Below are 17926 nucleotides of genomic sequence, written 5' to 3' on the forward strand. Positions count from 1 at the left end.
GCCTTGACTTACGAGTGTCCCAACTAACGAGTTTTTCGAGATACGAGCCGTCTCTCGGCCGATTTTTTTGCTTTGAGTAGCGAGCTAAAATTCGGGTTACGAGCCAGCTTCAGATACCCCACCGCTAGTTGGCGCAGCAAGCGTCACAGTGAACGCCACAACATCAGCCCAGTATCACGTGTCTCACTCGTTCACTTTAAGATTTGACATACGAGTAATTTGAGTTACGAGCTCCATCACGGAACGAATTAAACTCATAAGTCAAGGCCCCACTGTATTCTCTTGATATTGTCTCACAGGTCACTGAAGCTACCTTCATTTTTTTCAATCTTTTTCCCTCAGTATGAATGTTTTCTACTGCCATATATTTAAGTTGATTTATTGTTTTTTCTATAGTGTCTGCTTTTAACTCTACACAGTGAATTTTTCATATCAGACCTATTTTTCAGCTCTAAAAGCTCCACTTCACTCTTTTTTATATCTTCCATTTCTCTTATCAATATATACATGTTTTCCTTTCAATACATGAATAGCCATTTAACATCCTTATCATATGTCATTTAAGTCTGTTTCTATTGACTGATTTTTCTCCTGGTTATAAGTCAAATGTTCTGCTTCTTGGATGTCAAATTCTTTTTTGTTTTTAATTGAATGCTGAATGCCATGAATGTTATATTGAGTTTCTGGATTTTGTTGTCTTCCTTCTAGAGTGTGGGGCTCTGTTCTAGCAGGTAATTAAGTTACAATTTGATCCCTTAGAGCTCTGACCCTCTGTGGAACTCTGCCTTGTCATTGCTGGCCTCCTCAGACTGGATAAACTCTAATTTCTGCCTTCTCAGCTTAATGAGACAGTTATCTCCGACTATACTACACCATCCCACATGTGCCTCCAACAAAAGCCAGAGAGATCACAGAGTTCAACTCATTTGTTTCCTTTCTCTCCAGATTCATGGTCTTATCCAGGATCATGGACTATTGTCCAAAGTTTAAAAATATTGTTTCCTATATTTTATGTAGTTTTTTAATTGTTTACAGAAAAAGACTAAGTTCAGTTCCCCTTAGTTCATCATGGCGGGAAGCAAAGGTTCTTTACATAATGGTTTACAATTTGATTTTTTTCCTTAATTTATCATGTTATCATTTCAGAACAGTACATACATCACTATAATTACCACATTCTTTTAAACCCTTGAATAGTCTTTCAGAGTATGGACACTGAAAAACTATCTTTAATGTTTTAATAATAACAGCTAATAATGAAACTAATCATCTGTACATATCTCCTTGCCCATATGTACAAATATTTTTGCATTTCAATTTTCGTAAGTCCAAATAAGCTTTTAAGAAAATACACATTATGTGGTATGTATCTCTCCCCAACCACTCTCCTCTCTCTCCACTCCACAACCAACTGGGAAAATATTATATTGATACAAGTTATTAAATATTTACTGCAAAAAAATTTAATTCAAGGGAAAGATTTGTGAGTACTGATAGCAAATGTCTGACTTCTTTCCTTACTTTTGCAAAGGGTTTTAATTTATTTGACAGTGAGTTAGGCAAGTTCTTGGGTTTAATTTTTAGTTAAGATGGCTCTCCCTACTCCCTACCATTTTATTATTTTTAACTTTGTCTTAAATATTCTTATTGAACCTGCTTTCTTTTATTGTAAGTTCTCCCAAATTCGTTCTTACATAACAGTGGTATAAATAAATAAATATTGAAAAGGTATTCTCTTAAAACAACACATTCTTTAAAATGTTAAATAATAACACAAGTAGAAAGTTTTATTGTGTTCTTTAAAAAGGCTTAAGTTTACAGTATTCAAAATTTGGATTAAAGAAGGTATTTTAATTTTATAAAAATCTTTCTTCATTTGAAAATTCAGGAAAGGAATTCAAAGTACAAGTCTAATGTGAAATTAGATCGATCAGATGGGACTAATTTACATAGTTATTCAAAATACTTAAATTCAATGGCTCTTAAATTCGTTGACCATAAGAACTTATGTTTAGATATAAATTTCCACCTAAAGTAAGAATCTCTTCTACAAAAACTTTTGCCCAAACACTTAGTGAATGATAATCTTACACTTCATATTCCACTGTTGGAAGTCCTTAAAGTCTAAAAACCTGCTTTAAAATACCATGATCATATTTCTATGTGCTTCATTGTTCAAAAGTAAAATGATTTTCTTTTTCTTCCACATGCCAAATATAGGAATTATTCAGTTTTTAAAACAGGCCAACTTTCAGATTAAAGCAGTAAAAAATTACTTTAAAATTAATAAGAGTAAAGCTTTTATCCCTCACCTGATTACAAGTATCAGATAAAGAATGTATAGCTTCGGAGAACATACTTGCTGAACCCGTATAAATCCAAGCAAGAAATTTAAAGAAGCAATTTAATCCATTGCTAGGAGAGAAAGAGAAAACAATTTAGCATTGGTTTAGACAAAATATTCATCTAAAACTTATTTAACTACCCATCTATACCTCTATACTAGATTGTGTCAAAGGAAATTAAAAAGAATCTCTAGCCTTCAAAAACTTACTATGTTTCTGGTAACAAGAGTACAAATTTCAAAAATACAAATTTGGTATTAAATACTCAAATGAAGAGGCATGATGCGTGTAAGCAAATTAAGTGCATTTTAAGAACTGATAAGAAAAGAGGATGTTCTACATTTGGAAAAAATAAAATTAGAAAGGATATTATGTGTCTTCGGTAGGTAAAAGATCTGCATCAATATTGTCCAGTAGAGCAGTGTAAAAGGCAAGACTTTGGTGAAGGTCTGTTTACTTAAATAGATGAAGACAAATCTAGACCAAGCAGTCTCTGAGTCAAACTAGACCACAGATGTTAAAATAAATATGGTTAGCTCTGAGCAAGCCTGCTGCTCAGATTCCAACAGTAATGACTAGCATGATTTATCTCAGGCACTATACTAGTCATTTACCATGTTTTATTAAAATTCTTTTATACAAATATCATCATCCTCATTTCATAAATGAGAAAAGTGTACATCCCCTTCCTCCACTTCAAATAATGTCTTGAAAGAAGCATATCTGCTCCTGTTTCTCCATTCTCTCCACTTTGTACAGTCTTCAATGCACTAAATAATGGCTTCTACCTCTAATACTTCCAACCATTTCTTGCTATAAAGTTCTTAGAAACATTTTAGTATTTTTCTTAATCTCACAGAAGCATCTGCTACTATTTTCTTCTTTTACTTAATCTTCACCCAAGGATATATTTTTCATTGATTTTTAGAGAGAGGAAGAGAGAGGGATAGAAAGAGAGAGAGAGACAAGCGCCTCCTGCAAGTACCCCCCTCACCCCACCAAGGGGGATCAAACCCGAAACCTGGGCATGTGCCCTCATCAGGAATCAAACCCACCACCCTTCAGTGTATGGGACTGCGCTCCAACCAACTGGCCAGGGTTGCCACTGTTTCCTTAAATCACTGCCTTCCTTGGCTTCCATGAAGCTCCCGGTTTTCTTCCTACCTTGCTCCTTATTCTTCTCCAGTATGCTCTTTTCCTTCTACCCAAGCATTCATCAAGGTATTTTCCTGAGTGCTTTTTCTTCCTGACACTATACCCATTCTTCTATGGCTTTAATTATTACCTCTATACTAATAACTCTCAACCCTAAATCTCTAATCCAAATCTCCCTCCTAAGCTTCAGACCAATAAATATTAACGGTAATTATGAAGTACTTATTATGTACCAGGTACTATGCTAAGTAGTTTACATATATTACACACATTCCTCTGATGGAAAAACTGTAATTACTAACAGAGTTTTACAGACAAAAAAGAAAAATTTAATCCTTTGACCAACTCCACTTGGGAGTCCTATAAAAACTCCAATTCGAAACTCAACATTTCCTTTGCTCCCACCCCGCTCCTCCTTCCAGTGTTCCTTCTCTCAGTGACGGTGCAAGGCCTATCGAATTGTTCAGAAACACGGGCAACATCTTTTTCCATACCTCCTAAGTACTTTCTGAACCCATCCCTCCATGCATACTACCACTATCTTAGTTTAGTGTAACATCATCTCTTTTCTGTGTAATTGTAAATGACTTCCTCTAGTTTAGTGCCCCTCTAAATCCTTGAAGATAAGAAATTTGTATTTTCAGACCCTATCATTCTTGACACACATATTATATATATTTTGGAAATAAAAGAACTAATGATTTATGAAATTAATGCTTTTAAATATTTTAAAATAGGTTATTCAACAAAATGGAAAAAAGATAAACAAAACAATAGGAATCAAGAAGACAGAGGACAAAATATGGCAAAAATACCAATTATGTTCTACACCAAGGTAAGTGGGAGAAAAATAATAGTGCAGATACTCTTTGATAGCTATAACCCAAGTTGATTTAATTACTCTAAAATAACCTTGGCTATCTCAACTTAAAAAAAAAGACTTATCAACTTCAATCAAAGTAAGAATTTTCAGATAGCAACTGTTCTTGGATCTTAACCACATCAAAAATATACACAGTACAAGCATGGGTATATATAAATATGGACTCTTCCCCCATCAACTTACAAAAACAAAGACATCCAACTTCTCCTAAAACAATGTAAGCCTCTAACTCTTTATTAAGATACCGACTAATAAAGAATATATACTGCCCTAGCCGATTTGGCTCAGTGGATAGAGCGTCGGCCTGTGGACTGAAGGGTCCCGGGTTTGATTCCAGTCAAGGGCACATCCTGGGTTGCTGGCTCGATCCCCAGTTGGAGGGATGCAGGAGATAGTGCATCAATGATTCTCTCTCATCACTGATGTTTTTATCTCTCTCTCCCTCTCCCTTCCTCTCTGAAACCAGTAGGAAAAACAACAAAAAGAATATATACATAAAATAATGTATGTCTATTTTAAAAGCAGTATTTTTCAGTACTTACATGCAAATGGCAACCATCACCACTTTTCCTGGCCCCTTAAGAAAAACTGATGTCATTCTGGAACGTGGCTATAAAAGAAAAACAATGTTTTATAAATCTCGAAAATTTATAGAAGCATTTTTATGCTTATAAGTGATTCTGACACACCAGAAAATATCTCCTCTATCAATAGCTCTAAACAACTAGGTTTACTTATTTAATTCAGTTCCTCCATAATTTCCTCTATAAAAATTGAGAAGATGGAAATCTAAAGGACATCTAGGTCCTATTCCAGAACCTTATTTATTTATTTTGTTTCCTTGTAACTGACTTCCTGCCTACTTCCAGAAAGGACCCTGGCCAGTGGGGCTCAGTTGGTTGAGCATCCTCCCATCCACCAAAAGGTTACTAGTTTGAATCCCGGTCAGGGCACATATCCAGGTTTCAGGTTCACTCTCCGATAGGGATCCAAGAGGGAGGCAACCAAAATTTCCTATATTAATGTTTCTCTCTCTCCCTCTCCCTTCCTCTCTCTCTGAAGTCAATAAAACCATATATTTTTTTAAAAACTAGAAATAGGAGAACCAAGATGGCGGCATAGGTTAACGCCGGAGTTTGCTGCTTTGAACAACTACTTCAAAAGTGAAACTAAAACACGGAACGGACATCACCCAGAACCACAGGAACGCTGGCTGAGTGGAAGTCCTACAACTAGGAGGAAAGAGAAACGCACACGGACACTCAGAGGAGGCGCAGTGGTGAAGTCAAATTCTGAGGTGCGGAGTGCGCGGAGCGGGCTGGCGGCGGAGGGCGCGGTTGGCGTTTTCAATCGGGAGGGAGTCGCAGACTCTGAGCACCAGGTCCGGGCGAGTCTTTAGGGACCCAGACTCAAATGGGAGAAGTGGGACTGTCTGGCTTCGGTCAGAGCGAGTGCAGCTTTCTCTCTGAGCTTTGCAGCGGGTGCTGGGACTCAGAGAGGCAGAGCCCCTGGGGACAGGACTGAGAGCCGCCATAACTGCTGTCTCCGGCCCACCCTGTTGATCCTGTGCGACCCGCCCCGCCCAAGCCCTGCACAGAGGCATTTGCCGGATAGCCTCAGGCAAAGGCTAGATTAGCACCTCCCTAGAGGACAGAAGTTCTCTCACTGCTGACACAGCTGATTCTCATAGCCACTTGGCCTGGAGGTCAAACCCTCCCTGGAATTAGCTACAACAATCAAGATTTAACTATAAGACTTCGAACAAAGACCACTAGGGGGTACACCAAGGAAGCATAACAAAATGCGGAGACAAAGAAACAGGACAAAATTGTCAATGGAAGATATAGAGTTCAGAACCACACTTTTAAGGTCTCTCAAGAACTGTTTAGAAGCTGTCGATAAACTTAATGAGATCTACACGAAAACTAATAAGACCCTCGATCTTATATTGGGGAACCAACGAGAAATTAAGCATACACGGACTGAAATAACGAATATTATACAGACGCCCGACAGCAGACCAGAGGAGCGCAAGAATCAAGTCAATGATTTGAAATGCGAGGAAGCAAAAAACATCCAACCGGAAAAGCAAAATGAAAAAAGAATCCAAAAATGCGAGGATAGTGTAAGGAGCCTCTGGGACAGCTTCAAGCGTACCAACATCAGAATTATAGGGGTGCCAGAAGATGAGAGAGAGCAAGATATTGAAAACCTATTTGAAGAAATAATGACAGAAAACTTCCCCCACCTGGTGAAAGAAATGGACTTACAGGTCCAAGAAGCGCGGAGAACCCCAAACAAAAGGAATCCAAAGAGGACCACACCAAGACACATCATAATTAAAATGCCAAGAGCAAAAGATAAAGAGAGAATCTTAAAAACAGCAAGAGAAAGAAACTCAGTTACCTACAAGGGAATACCCATACGACTGTCAGCTGATTTCTCAACAGAAACTTTGCAGGCCAGAAGGGAGTGGCAAGAAATATTCAAAGTGATGAATACCAAGAACCTACAACCAAGATTACTTTATCCAGCAAAGCTATCATTCAGAATTGAAGGTCAGATAAAGAGCTTCACAGATAAGGAAAAGCTAAAGGAGTTCATCACCACCAAACCAGGATTATATGAAATGCTGAAAGGTATCCTTTAAGAAGAGGAAGAGGAAGAAAAAGGTAAAGGTACACATTATGAACAACAAATATGCATCTATCAACAAATGAATCTAAGAATCAAGTGAATTAATAATCTGATGAACAGAATGAACTGTTGATTATAATAGAATCAGGGACATAGAAAGGGAATGGACTGACTATTCTTGGGGGGGGAAAGGGGTGTGGGAGATGTGGGAAGAGACTGGACAAAAATCGTGCACCTATGGATGAGGACAGTGGGTGGGGAGTGAGGGCGGAGGGTGGGGCGGGAACTGGGAGGAGGGGAGTTATGGGGGGAAAAAAAAGGAACAAATGTAATAATCTGAACAATAAAGATTTAATTAAAAAAAAAAATTAAAAAAAAAATAAAAACTAGAAATAGCTCTTGCCAGGTAGCTCAGCTGGCTGAGAGTCATCCCATATACCAAAGGTTGCAGATTCAATTCCCAGTCAGGGCACATACCTAGGTTGCGGGTTTGATCCAGAAGGCAACTGACCGCTCTCTCTATCTCTCCCCTCCTACCTCTCTAGCTAAAAATCAATAAATCCTTGGGTGAGGACTTAAAAAACACTAGGGGTAAAGTGATAAAAATATACTGAATGGAAATCAACTCTAAAATTTTTCTATTTCTTGAGCAATTTTTTAACTTTTAAGCATGGAATGACCCAAACCAACAAGTGTGCTGCTCTAATTTACCTCCTGACTAAAAACCAAAGACCTCAAGTGATAATAAAGTGTTTAATTCCAAAACAGACCAAAGTAAAAGGAAATAAGTAGAGAAACATATTCAGAGAAAATATTTTTGAGTTAAATGTTCTTTAGCTGTTCTGTGAATATATACTTTCTGTGTTTTTTCTCCCGCTCTTTCCTCTCCCTAGAATGCCATCATCTTCCACTGCAATCTATCCAGTTTTACTCATCTTCTTCCATGCCTGGCCAAGTGTCACCACCTTCAGTAGGAGGGCAAGTGTTCCTAACAGGAATATGGGAACAGTAGAGGGAAATTAAATACTAAAGTCTTATCCTATTACTACAAAAAAGGGTGTAGTAGATAGAAATTTGATTCAAAACCTAGAACATTTCAAGGCTGACAAGTACTAATCTTCAAAAGGCCTCTAGTGACACAGATTTCAGAAGTCAACAGCTACTAGTCAAATATTTGTTGAAGATGATCCTCCATGTGAAACAGATAGGAGGAAAGGAGTAAATCTTTCCTAGTGGCAAGTCTCACCAGCCTGTTATTCCATAGCAACATGCAGTGGCAGCGGCTGTCACAGCACAGAAGTGAAAACGCTGGTTCACAGAAGGTTCTGCCACTGAAGAGAGTCCACACCTTCAGTGCAGCACTGGAGTGCCAGAAACACAGGGCTCAGAGAGGAATAAAAATCAGTTGTGAATGTAACAAATGCGGGGAGGGAGGGAGCATTTCATCACTGGCAATTTCAAAATTTTTCAAGAAGGGAGCAATGTCTCAAATATAACTCAGAAAAAAGAAAACAATTGGCAGTTAGCCTTTCTCCAGATATGACTTCCATGTGTTGTTGTTTTTTTTAAATAAGTATTTTCAATTTTTAAAAAATATGTTTTTATTTATTTTAGAGAGAGAGAAAGCAAGAGGGAGAAAGAGGGGGGGAAATCCTACATGCCCCCTGGATCAAGCCCAAAACCCGGGCATATGCCCTGCCCAGAGCTGAACCGGAGACCTCTCGGTCCAAGGGCTGATGCTCAACCAACTGAGCCAGACCAGCCAGGGCGAATTTCACTTCTTGATCGGAGATATCTCCAAGCTAAGTTTAAATGCAAAGTTGACTTTGCACATGACTACTTGGCATTTTGGCGGTCCTGGTGACTCCATTTCAGTGTGGTAGAGGAGATGAAAGCCCAACTGAAAAGGATTCAGGAGAGAATAAGAGGTGGAATAGTAAAGGCAAACTTTCTATACAGGTGCCAATATTAATTTCCTCCTAGTAGAAAGGAAAACACAGTATTCTGGCATACATATAGATAAGTTAATAACTTTGGTGATAAAAAGTGAGATACTTTTATCAGATTACATCTATTTTTGTCAATGAAATACGAAGCAAGGTCATCAGCTGAAGAATAGAGTGAGGCTGTAGGACATTTGGAAAGAGGAAAAGAAATTCAATAGCAATCTCAGAGTGGAAAAGGGAATATACTATGAAAATTTAGTAAGGCTGTCAAATAATATTGAGTGTCCACTAATATAATAAAGAACAATCCAAACAGCTGTGTAATTTTCCCCTCCAGGGGCTGAACTTCAGTATAAGCAGAGAGTTGGCAGTTTAAATGTGTAACTAGGGGGGCAGGGAGCTGGGAGTGGGGACAGGTAGAGGAGGGTATAGTAGAGATAAATAGCAATGAATGGAAACTTGACTTGGGGTGGTGAACACACAATACATTATACATATGATATGCTGTAGAATTATGCATCTGAAACCTGTAACTTTCTTAACCAGTGTCACCTCAATAAATGCAATAAAAATTAATTTAATTAAAAACAATAAATAAATGCTATGACTAGGACAGGGGATAAAGAAAATTAAACGTGGCCCAGCTAGTGTGGCTCAGTGGTTGAGCATCTACCTATGAACCAGGAAGTCACAGTTTGATTTCAGTTCAGGGCACATGCCCCGGTTGTGGGCACGATCTCCATAGGGGACGTGTAGGAGGCAGCTGATCCATGATTCCCATCATTGATGTTTGTTTCTCTCTCGGAAATCAATAAAAAGATATTTTAAAAAGAGAAAAGAAAATTAAAAGTGGATATGAGAGAGCTAAATCTTGCTAAAAACCTGAGAAAACAGTTTTCTCTCTTACCTGTATCTTAGGCTTACAACACAGTCCTGAATTTAAAGAGAACTTACGTCCCAATGTTTAAAATTTCAATAAACAGAAGCAAAAATAGATTGTAAATTACAATGTGCTCAAGAAAATCTTGAATTAGGGCCACAGATGTGCTAGTATTTCGCAATGAACTAACACTAGAATTTCACTTGCAACACCTACATATCATTATCAGAAAGATATCCTTACCTTGGTGTTTCCCAGGAAGTCTCTATATTCTCTTAATATGCTTTGGTTTCTAAATAACCCTATAAGCAAAGAATTACAAAACACATTTAGCTCATACATATTCTTATCAGTCACATTTTAGATTAACACAAGTATTCTCTTTACGACTATGTTACAAATGCTCCATTAGCTACCAGCAAAAACATCAGGTTATTATAAAAAAAATCTGGATTTGCAACCCAATTAAAAAATGTGCAAAGGATTTGAAGTCTTTTTTCCAAAGATAATATGCAAATGGCCAACAAGCACATAAAAAGATGTTCATATCATTAGTCATCAGAGAAACGCAAATCAAAACCACAATGAAGTATCACCTCACACCCTTCAGAATGGCTACTATCCTTAAAAAAAATAAAAACAGAAAATAACAAATGTTGGCGAAGATGTGGAGAAACTGAAAACCTTATGTACATTGGTGGGATTGTAAAATGGTACAACTGCAATGGAAAACAATATGGAAGTTCCTAAAAAATTAAAAATGACCATGTAATCTAGCAACCCCATTTGTAGATATATATCCAAAACAAATTAAAGCAGGGTCTCAAAGAGATATTTACACACCTATGTTCATAGCAGCACTATTCACAATAGCCAGGAAGTAAAAGCAACCAAAATGTCCATGGATGAATGGGCAAACAAAATGTGGTATGTACATATAATGGAATATTACTCAGACTTAAAAAGGAAACCCAGACTTAAAAAGGAACCCTGAGGACACTATATGAAGTAACTCAGTCAAAAATACAAATGCTGTTCAGCCAGTGTTGCTCAGTGGTTGAGCATCGATCCATGAACCAGGAGGTGAGGGTTCAATTCCCGGTCAGGGAACATGCCCAGATTGTAGGCTCGATCCCCAGTAAGGGGTGTGCAGGAGGCAGCTGATCAATGATTCTCTCTCATCATTAATGTTTCTCTCTCTCCCTCTCCCTATACCTCTGAAATTAATAAAAACATATTTTTTAAAAACACAAATGCTGTATGATTCCATTTATATGAGGTATCTTCAGTAGTCAAATTCATAGAAACAGCCAAAACCGGTTTGGCTCAGTGGATAGAGCGTCGGCCTGCGGACTGAAAGGTCCCGGGTTCGATTCCGGTCGAGGGCATGTACCTGGGTTGCGGGCACATCCCCAGTGGGAGATGTGCGGGAAGCAGCTGATCGATGTTTCTCGCTCATCGATGTTTCTAACTCTCTATCTCTCTCCCTTCCTCTCTGTAAAAAATCAATAAAATATATTTAAAAAAAAATTCATAGAAACAGAAAGTAGAATAGTGGCTATCAGGGGATGGGGGAGAGGAAAAGGGGAGTTCTTGTTTAACAAGTATAGTTTGTTTTGTAAGATGAAAAAGTTCTGGAAAAGAAAACTTTCTGGAGATCTGTTTTATAACAATGTGAATATACTTAACACGTCTGAACTTACACTTAAAAATTGTTAAAATGATGAATTCTATGTTGCATTTTTTAATCACAATAAAAAAAAAAGGCAGGGAGAAATCTGGATTTGCAATGAGATAAAGGCAGTTTGATAAGATGCTCTTAAAATTACCTAAAATTAATGAGTTATTTAAGCTTGATATAAGAACCAATTGTTCACTTTTAACTCCAAGTTTAAAAATATAGGATGAAATATTTTTCTATTAGCGCGTTTCCTCAAATTTTGTTACTTTAAATATTTTCTTTAATATATGCACAAAGCTATTCATGGTATCACTATTTGAAATATCAAAAGACCAGAAACAACTTATAGGAGAATGACTAAATAAACTATGGTATACCCACCAAAATGGAGTATTATAAAAGAAACAAAGAAAAGTCTCTATTTATTACTATAGAATGCTCCCTGGGACATACTCTCAAATGGAAAAAAGCAAGGGCAGAAAGTATGTTTAGTTGTCTTATGTATGAAAGGGAGGTGGTTATTTTATTATATTTTGTATGTAATATATGCATGTACCTATACTATTTTATATGTTTAAAAATAAAAAAATAACCCTAAGACTAACTTTTTAAGTGGTTACCTATGTGAGAGAAAGGGTGGAAAGGTCTGGGATGGAAGCTAAATTTCTCTGAAATATTTTGTAAGATGTGACTTTGGAATCATGTACATGCTTTATATTTATTTGATGGTTTATTTACACAAAGAAATGTCAACAACAGTTATGTCTAGGAAGAAAAATGACAGCTACTAGAAGAAATAAAAGGAGACTTCTTCACGTTTTTGTATCCTTTTTAAAATCACAGGTATGCATCACGTCATTATAAGTACATATATATGTAAATAGAATAATTATCTGAAATCTATTTTATATTATATAAATTCTATCAAGGTGGTTTTGTCACTAAACCATTGGGTTGTTAAATTCCCTAAGAGTCTTATGTACATCTAAATCTCAAGCACCAAGCAGTTTCCAGTTCATAGGTGTTCGATAAATATCTGCTGATTTAATTAAAGTAGAAATGTGGTAGCTGAATTAACAGACTTTTCTCTAAGAAAGCACCATCTATTCTATCACTTTTAAAACACGCATAATCTTCAAATTAGACCATTGGTTTTAATATTCATGTCTTATGGAAACCATAAATTAACTTCACTTCCTCTCATCATCTTTAAAAAGCTACAGAGGAGAAAAAAAATAGGTATTTTTTTAATAAAATAATTGAATCCCAAGTGGATAGTGCTATTTGCTACAACCAAAAGAGCCAAAGCCAAAATTATGCAACCATCAGGGAGTACATAATTACAGGCACTATTCTTACCTACCAGTTACAGGCACATCTCATTTTATTGAACTTTGCTTTACTGTGCTTCACAAATGGTTTATTTCAGAAACTGAAGGCAACCCCGCGCCTCACCACCACCAGCAAAAATATTGTGGTGGTCTGGAAATGAACCTGCAATAGCTTTAAATTGAATATACTTACTTTCTCTGTATTCTATTTCTGCTTTTTTACGCAGTTTTTTCTCTCTGGCAAGAGCTTCAGGGCTTCCCCAAACTTCCAAAGATCTATGCATGAACACATAACCAACAATGGACAATTTTAATGACTTTATTGTAATCATATTTAAATCTAGATGAACCATCTAAATAACATATGAGGATCTTACAGCAATACATAAGGTCCTTTAGAAAAAAATATAAAGCACTTAAGAAACTTTTCTAAACTAAATCTAAACAAAATAGTAAATTCAACAGCAAATTTTCTTATAAATTACAACATATTTTTAGTTAAGTAGTATATACTAGTAATTCCCAGAAAAATTTACAAATATAAAAAGTCTACCTTTAAAAAAATAAAATATATCCTTTAAAAAATTCTGAATCTAAGATGTGTTTTTATTAATCCCAATTTCAGCTTGTACTTTATTCTAAAAGAACTATGTTCTTACTTTGCCTCCACATCTGATCTCAAGTATACAGTAAAGGATTCAGTATCTTCATGGGGACTTCGTTGTCTGATTTTTCGAAGTTGTTCCAGATCACTAAAGAAATAAACATGTTAAATTTATTCAGGCAATATTCATACAGTTTATGTACTTAAAGGAATTATTAAGAGCAGATAAAAACCACTACATTGATCCTCATCTTAAAAGACTATAGATCGGCATAGCATTTAAAGATCAGTTTATAAAGATTGCACTTTGTACACAAAAACTGGTTTAGAAACAGTGAAGAAACAATTATTTTTGCCCTGGCTGGGTAACTCAATTGGTTGGAGCGTCATCCTGTGCACCAAAAAGTTTCAGGCTCAATTCCCGGCCAGGGCACATACCTAGGTTGTGGGTTTGATCCCCAGTCAGGGCACAAATAGGAGGCAACCAATTGATGTGTCTGCCTCTCCCTCCCTCCCTCTAAACACATCCTTGAGTGTGGAAGGAAGGAAGGGGGGGCTTGGGGGGGGGGGGTTGCGGGGAGGGGAAAGAGAGGAGAGAGAGGAAGAAAGGGAAATATTCCTGATGTTCAACGTAGAGATTAAGTTCCTTCCTAAGTGCTTACATTTTATCTGCTATGGACGCAACGCTGCAATGTCTCATGCATAAAAAAAAAAAATGTGAAAACTAGAAAGAACATGGATTAGAGTATCATCCCTTTATTTAAGAATTTAAATTTTACAGCCCTATTTGTTTACGTCCAGATTAATACTAAGTGTTAGTACCATTCAAAGGTAGCAAGTCACAAAGGTTTATATGTCAATTTCATGCTATTTAATAATTGTCCCTTCTCTTATATTCCAAAAAGATTATATATTCAAGTGACAACTAAATAGTCATTCAATATTTGATCATTGGTGTTCCTAAGAAAATTCTGTAATGGCAATGAAAAGACCTATAAATTAAAATGTGGTGACGATGGACTATTACTAAGTTCTAGAAACTTAACCTGGAGTTTAAAAATATCAACCAACTATCACACATAGGTAAGACAGTGTGGACCAGCTACCAAAAGATTATTCTAGTTTCCTCTCTGTCACTGACTCACTAAATAAGCTGGGTCATCACTAACATCTTTATTATGTTTCCTGGCCTATAATGTGGAGACAGCAATACCTAACCTACTTAATTCCCAAAATTTTTGGAGAACTAAATGAAATACTCTACGTGAAACAGAATATATTTTTATAACAATGTTATAATTGATTATTATTTTATTAGTTGTATAAGTTATAAAGCAGATTGTTGGATTCCCTATTTCTCGATACTATACCATAGAGAATGACCATGGGGTGGGGGGGGGGGGGGGAAGAGTAGATCACATCTGATATCTCTAAAAAGCCAAGAAATCTTCCATATAAATATGACTTTTCTAGGTAAACACATAAAGGGAGGGAAAATTTAAAAATATGTGACAAATATAATTTCCATAAATCTCAATGACTGCAAGAAAATTAGTAAATAATCTTATATTGTTAATAATTCTGACACATGTGAACATAACAATAAAACTCCTATGATCTTGTGTGACACCGAGGTTTTGAAAAACTTGCCTTTTTGAATTTAAGAAGCCCAGAAAGACTAAAATTGCTTATGCTGGAGCAGAATTCAATGTTGTTAACAAATAATTTTAACATTTTTTTAACTGAATAAACATATTTCTTTCTTTTTTTAATATATACTTTTTTATTGATTTCAGAGAGGAAGGGAGAGAGAGAGAGAAAGAGAGAGAGAGAGAGAGAGAGAGAGAGAGAGAGAGAGAGAAACATCAATAATGAGAGAGAATCATTGATTGGCTACCTCCTGCACGCCCCCTACTGGGGGGTGGGGGGGATTGAGCCCACAGCCCAGGCATGAGCCCTTGGCTGGAATTAAACCAGCTAGGGCTAAACATATTTAATTTAGGAAGAAGCTATGGGAAAGTTTCCACATGGATGGAAGGTGACAGGAAACACATTCTAAGAAATAAATGGTTATTTACATTAGATAGGTAAAACTACTCTTTAAAAATAATAACTGTACCTGGATTTAAGGCAGAACTCATTTATTGCTCTGACTCCAGTGATGAAATTATTCTGAGTATACTTTGGTCCATACTCCCTCTTCTTAAGGACTGCTTTGACTAAAACCAAAAAACATAGGAAAACAAAAGTATGCACAACAAAAGTCATACTTAAAGATTAACATAAAATGAGGCTTCACTAATGAATTCCATAAAATATCAATCTTTTTCCTGATGTACTGAATGACATCAGAAAAAAATATTCTCCCAGTGAAGAATAGAATGGAATATTTGTAGGCATCTAGGTTTTATTTCCATAGTTCATCTATAACTGATGCCAAAATGCCATAATGGACACCTTGTATATATCACTTGTTGGTTTAAATTGTATTAACACAATTTAAATTGCTTAGGTTCTAAATGAAAATGAATTTAAGCTTTAGTTAAAAATGACTGGCTAGTTCAGTGTTTTTAAAACTGTGGAGTAAAACCAGCATTTTATAAAACATGAAAATAAGAAGCAATCAAAGAGTACTGCATAAAATAAGAACAAGTACTGTTTGTGAACACTTCTGCTACAGTTAAATAATCTCTGTATGTTTGAAAGCCAGTGGACTGTTTCACATAATGCAACAAAGCTGAGTAAACAAAAGGAACATTTTTATCAGCTAAAAATTATAAAGTTTATTATAGATTATAAGTAAAATACTATCTTCTATTAAATTATTTACCTATCAAGCGTCAAATGTTCATAAATAAGCCAGACACATCAATAACATTGATCTATGTTTATAAGTCATATTATAAAGTGGACTTCTGGTCACAATATAAATAATATAAGCAAATATCTAAAGAGGAAGAGAAAAACATCAGAAGAAACTTGTATGTTCTGTTAAAAATTGTCATCTAGTCACTTCACATTCTAGTCTTATATCTATTAATTCATAAATTTTCTGTTCTACTTTCAAGTTCAAAGAGCAAATTAAGACTAAAACTATGTATCACTGCAGTAGGTAAAAAGACTCTTAAAATAACACATGAACTATTAAAATCAAATGTACAAAAAATACTTAAGAACATTTCAAAAATAAAGTTCAATATAAAAATTAAAACCTTATTTGAAAAAACCAATATATAAAGAAGTTCAAGTTTCTTTTTAAATGAGTTCAAGTCTCTGAACTGCCTTTCTCCAATAACCCTCAAACTCAAAATCCAGATGAGGTCCTCTGGAGCAGAGAGGGGAATTACATCTCTTTTAAAAGATTAGTTGTTGTTTTTTTTTAATTACTTTTGTAAAATTTCTTCAAAGTAGCTAGAAATCCCTGTTGGCCTGTCCGGGCCCAGATTATTAATGATAATGACTGCTATCATAATATTAATTATTCTTAATTGTAACTGCACACTACTAGTATGTATCACCTTCAAAATTATCCTACTAAAGAAATTCCATTTTTAGCACCATATTACAGAGGAGAAAACTATGACTTAGAAAAGTCAGGTACATTGCCCAAAGCCATACAGTTGGTACATGCTGGGACCATAAATTGAATCCAGTTTTGTCTGACTCCAAAGCCACAGTGCTCCTAATCACAGAGTTACTGCCTCAGTGAAACATACTGATTTGGAAATGGGAGTCAAGGCTCATTATAAAAAACAGAGCTGCAATTATTCCTAGAAAAGAAAGTCAGACAAAAATGTCCAATCTCTACCTGGATTTGAAAAAGTTGAAGCTGAAAGGTGTTGACCTCTTGTTTTGTTCCTTAATCACCTTACTTTTCTAAAATGATAAAGTAATTGATAATTTTTATTTGCCATTACTCTTTTCCTTGGGCTTTTGAAAAAAACAATTACCACAAAATTTGTGACCAAAATGCAAAGTAAACTTCAGTAGAAAATTAGCTTATAAATCAGATACTAAATCCTTATGGTCAATCACCCTAACCTTAGCCCTCATTTAGATAATAGAGGCCTGGTTGCACGAAATTCGTGCATGGGTAGGTTCCTTAGGCCTGGCTATGATCAGGGCCAATCTGGGCCTTCCAGCTGCCGGCCAGGGCCTCCCTTCCTTCTGTGCCGCCCCGTGGTGGTCAGTGCACGTCATAGCGAGTGAGCAAACTCCCGATCTCCTGGTTGACCTCCCAAGGGGACACTTTGCATATTAGCCTTTTATATACATAGAAGATATAAAAGCCTGAGCGAACTTTCAACCAGTAGCTATTACGTGCACTGACCTCCAGGGGACAGACACTCAATGCACAGGCATGAAAACATGGAACAGACTGATTAATCTCAGAGGGAAGAGGGAAGTGGGGAGGATGGGAAGAGATTAACCGAAGATCTTATATGCATACTAGAGACCTGGTGC

At 36.2% G+C, this 17926-nt stretch overlaps 1 protein-coding gene across 4 annotated transcripts in view; it reads right to left on the reverse strand.

Annotated features, from left to right (window-relative positions):
- Nucleotides 1-17926, reverse strand: part of SLC30A9 (solute carrier family 30 member 9) — an 80355-nt gene that overhangs the window by 43454 nt on the left and 18975 nt on the right. For 3 of the 4 annotated variants that reach the window (XM_059672390.1, XM_059672370.1, XM_059672361.1), the window contains exons 4-9: nt 15582-15681; nt 13518-13610; nt 13052-13134; nt 10090-10148; nt 4926-4993; nt 2313-2415 (exon numbers count right to left, since the gene is read on the reverse strand). In XM_059672390.1, coding sequence (XP_059528373.1) covers nt 2313-2415; nt 4926-4993; nt 10090-10148; nt 13052-13134; nt 13518-13610; nt 15582-15681 — 506 coding nt within the window. The remainder of the gene's footprint in view (nt 1-2312; nt 2416-4925; nt 4994-10089; nt 10149-13051; nt 13135-13517; nt 13611-15581; nt 15682-17926) is intronic. The other variant, XM_059672380.1, reaches the window with a different exon arrangement.

Source organism: Myotis daubentonii, chromosome 1 (genome assembly GCF_963259705.1).
Source record: "Myotis daubentonii chromosome 1, mMyoDau2.1, whole genome shotgun sequence".
Classification (NCBI taxonomy): domain Eukaryota; kingdom Metazoa; phylum Chordata; class Mammalia; order Chiroptera; family Vespertilionidae; genus Myotis; species Myotis daubentonii.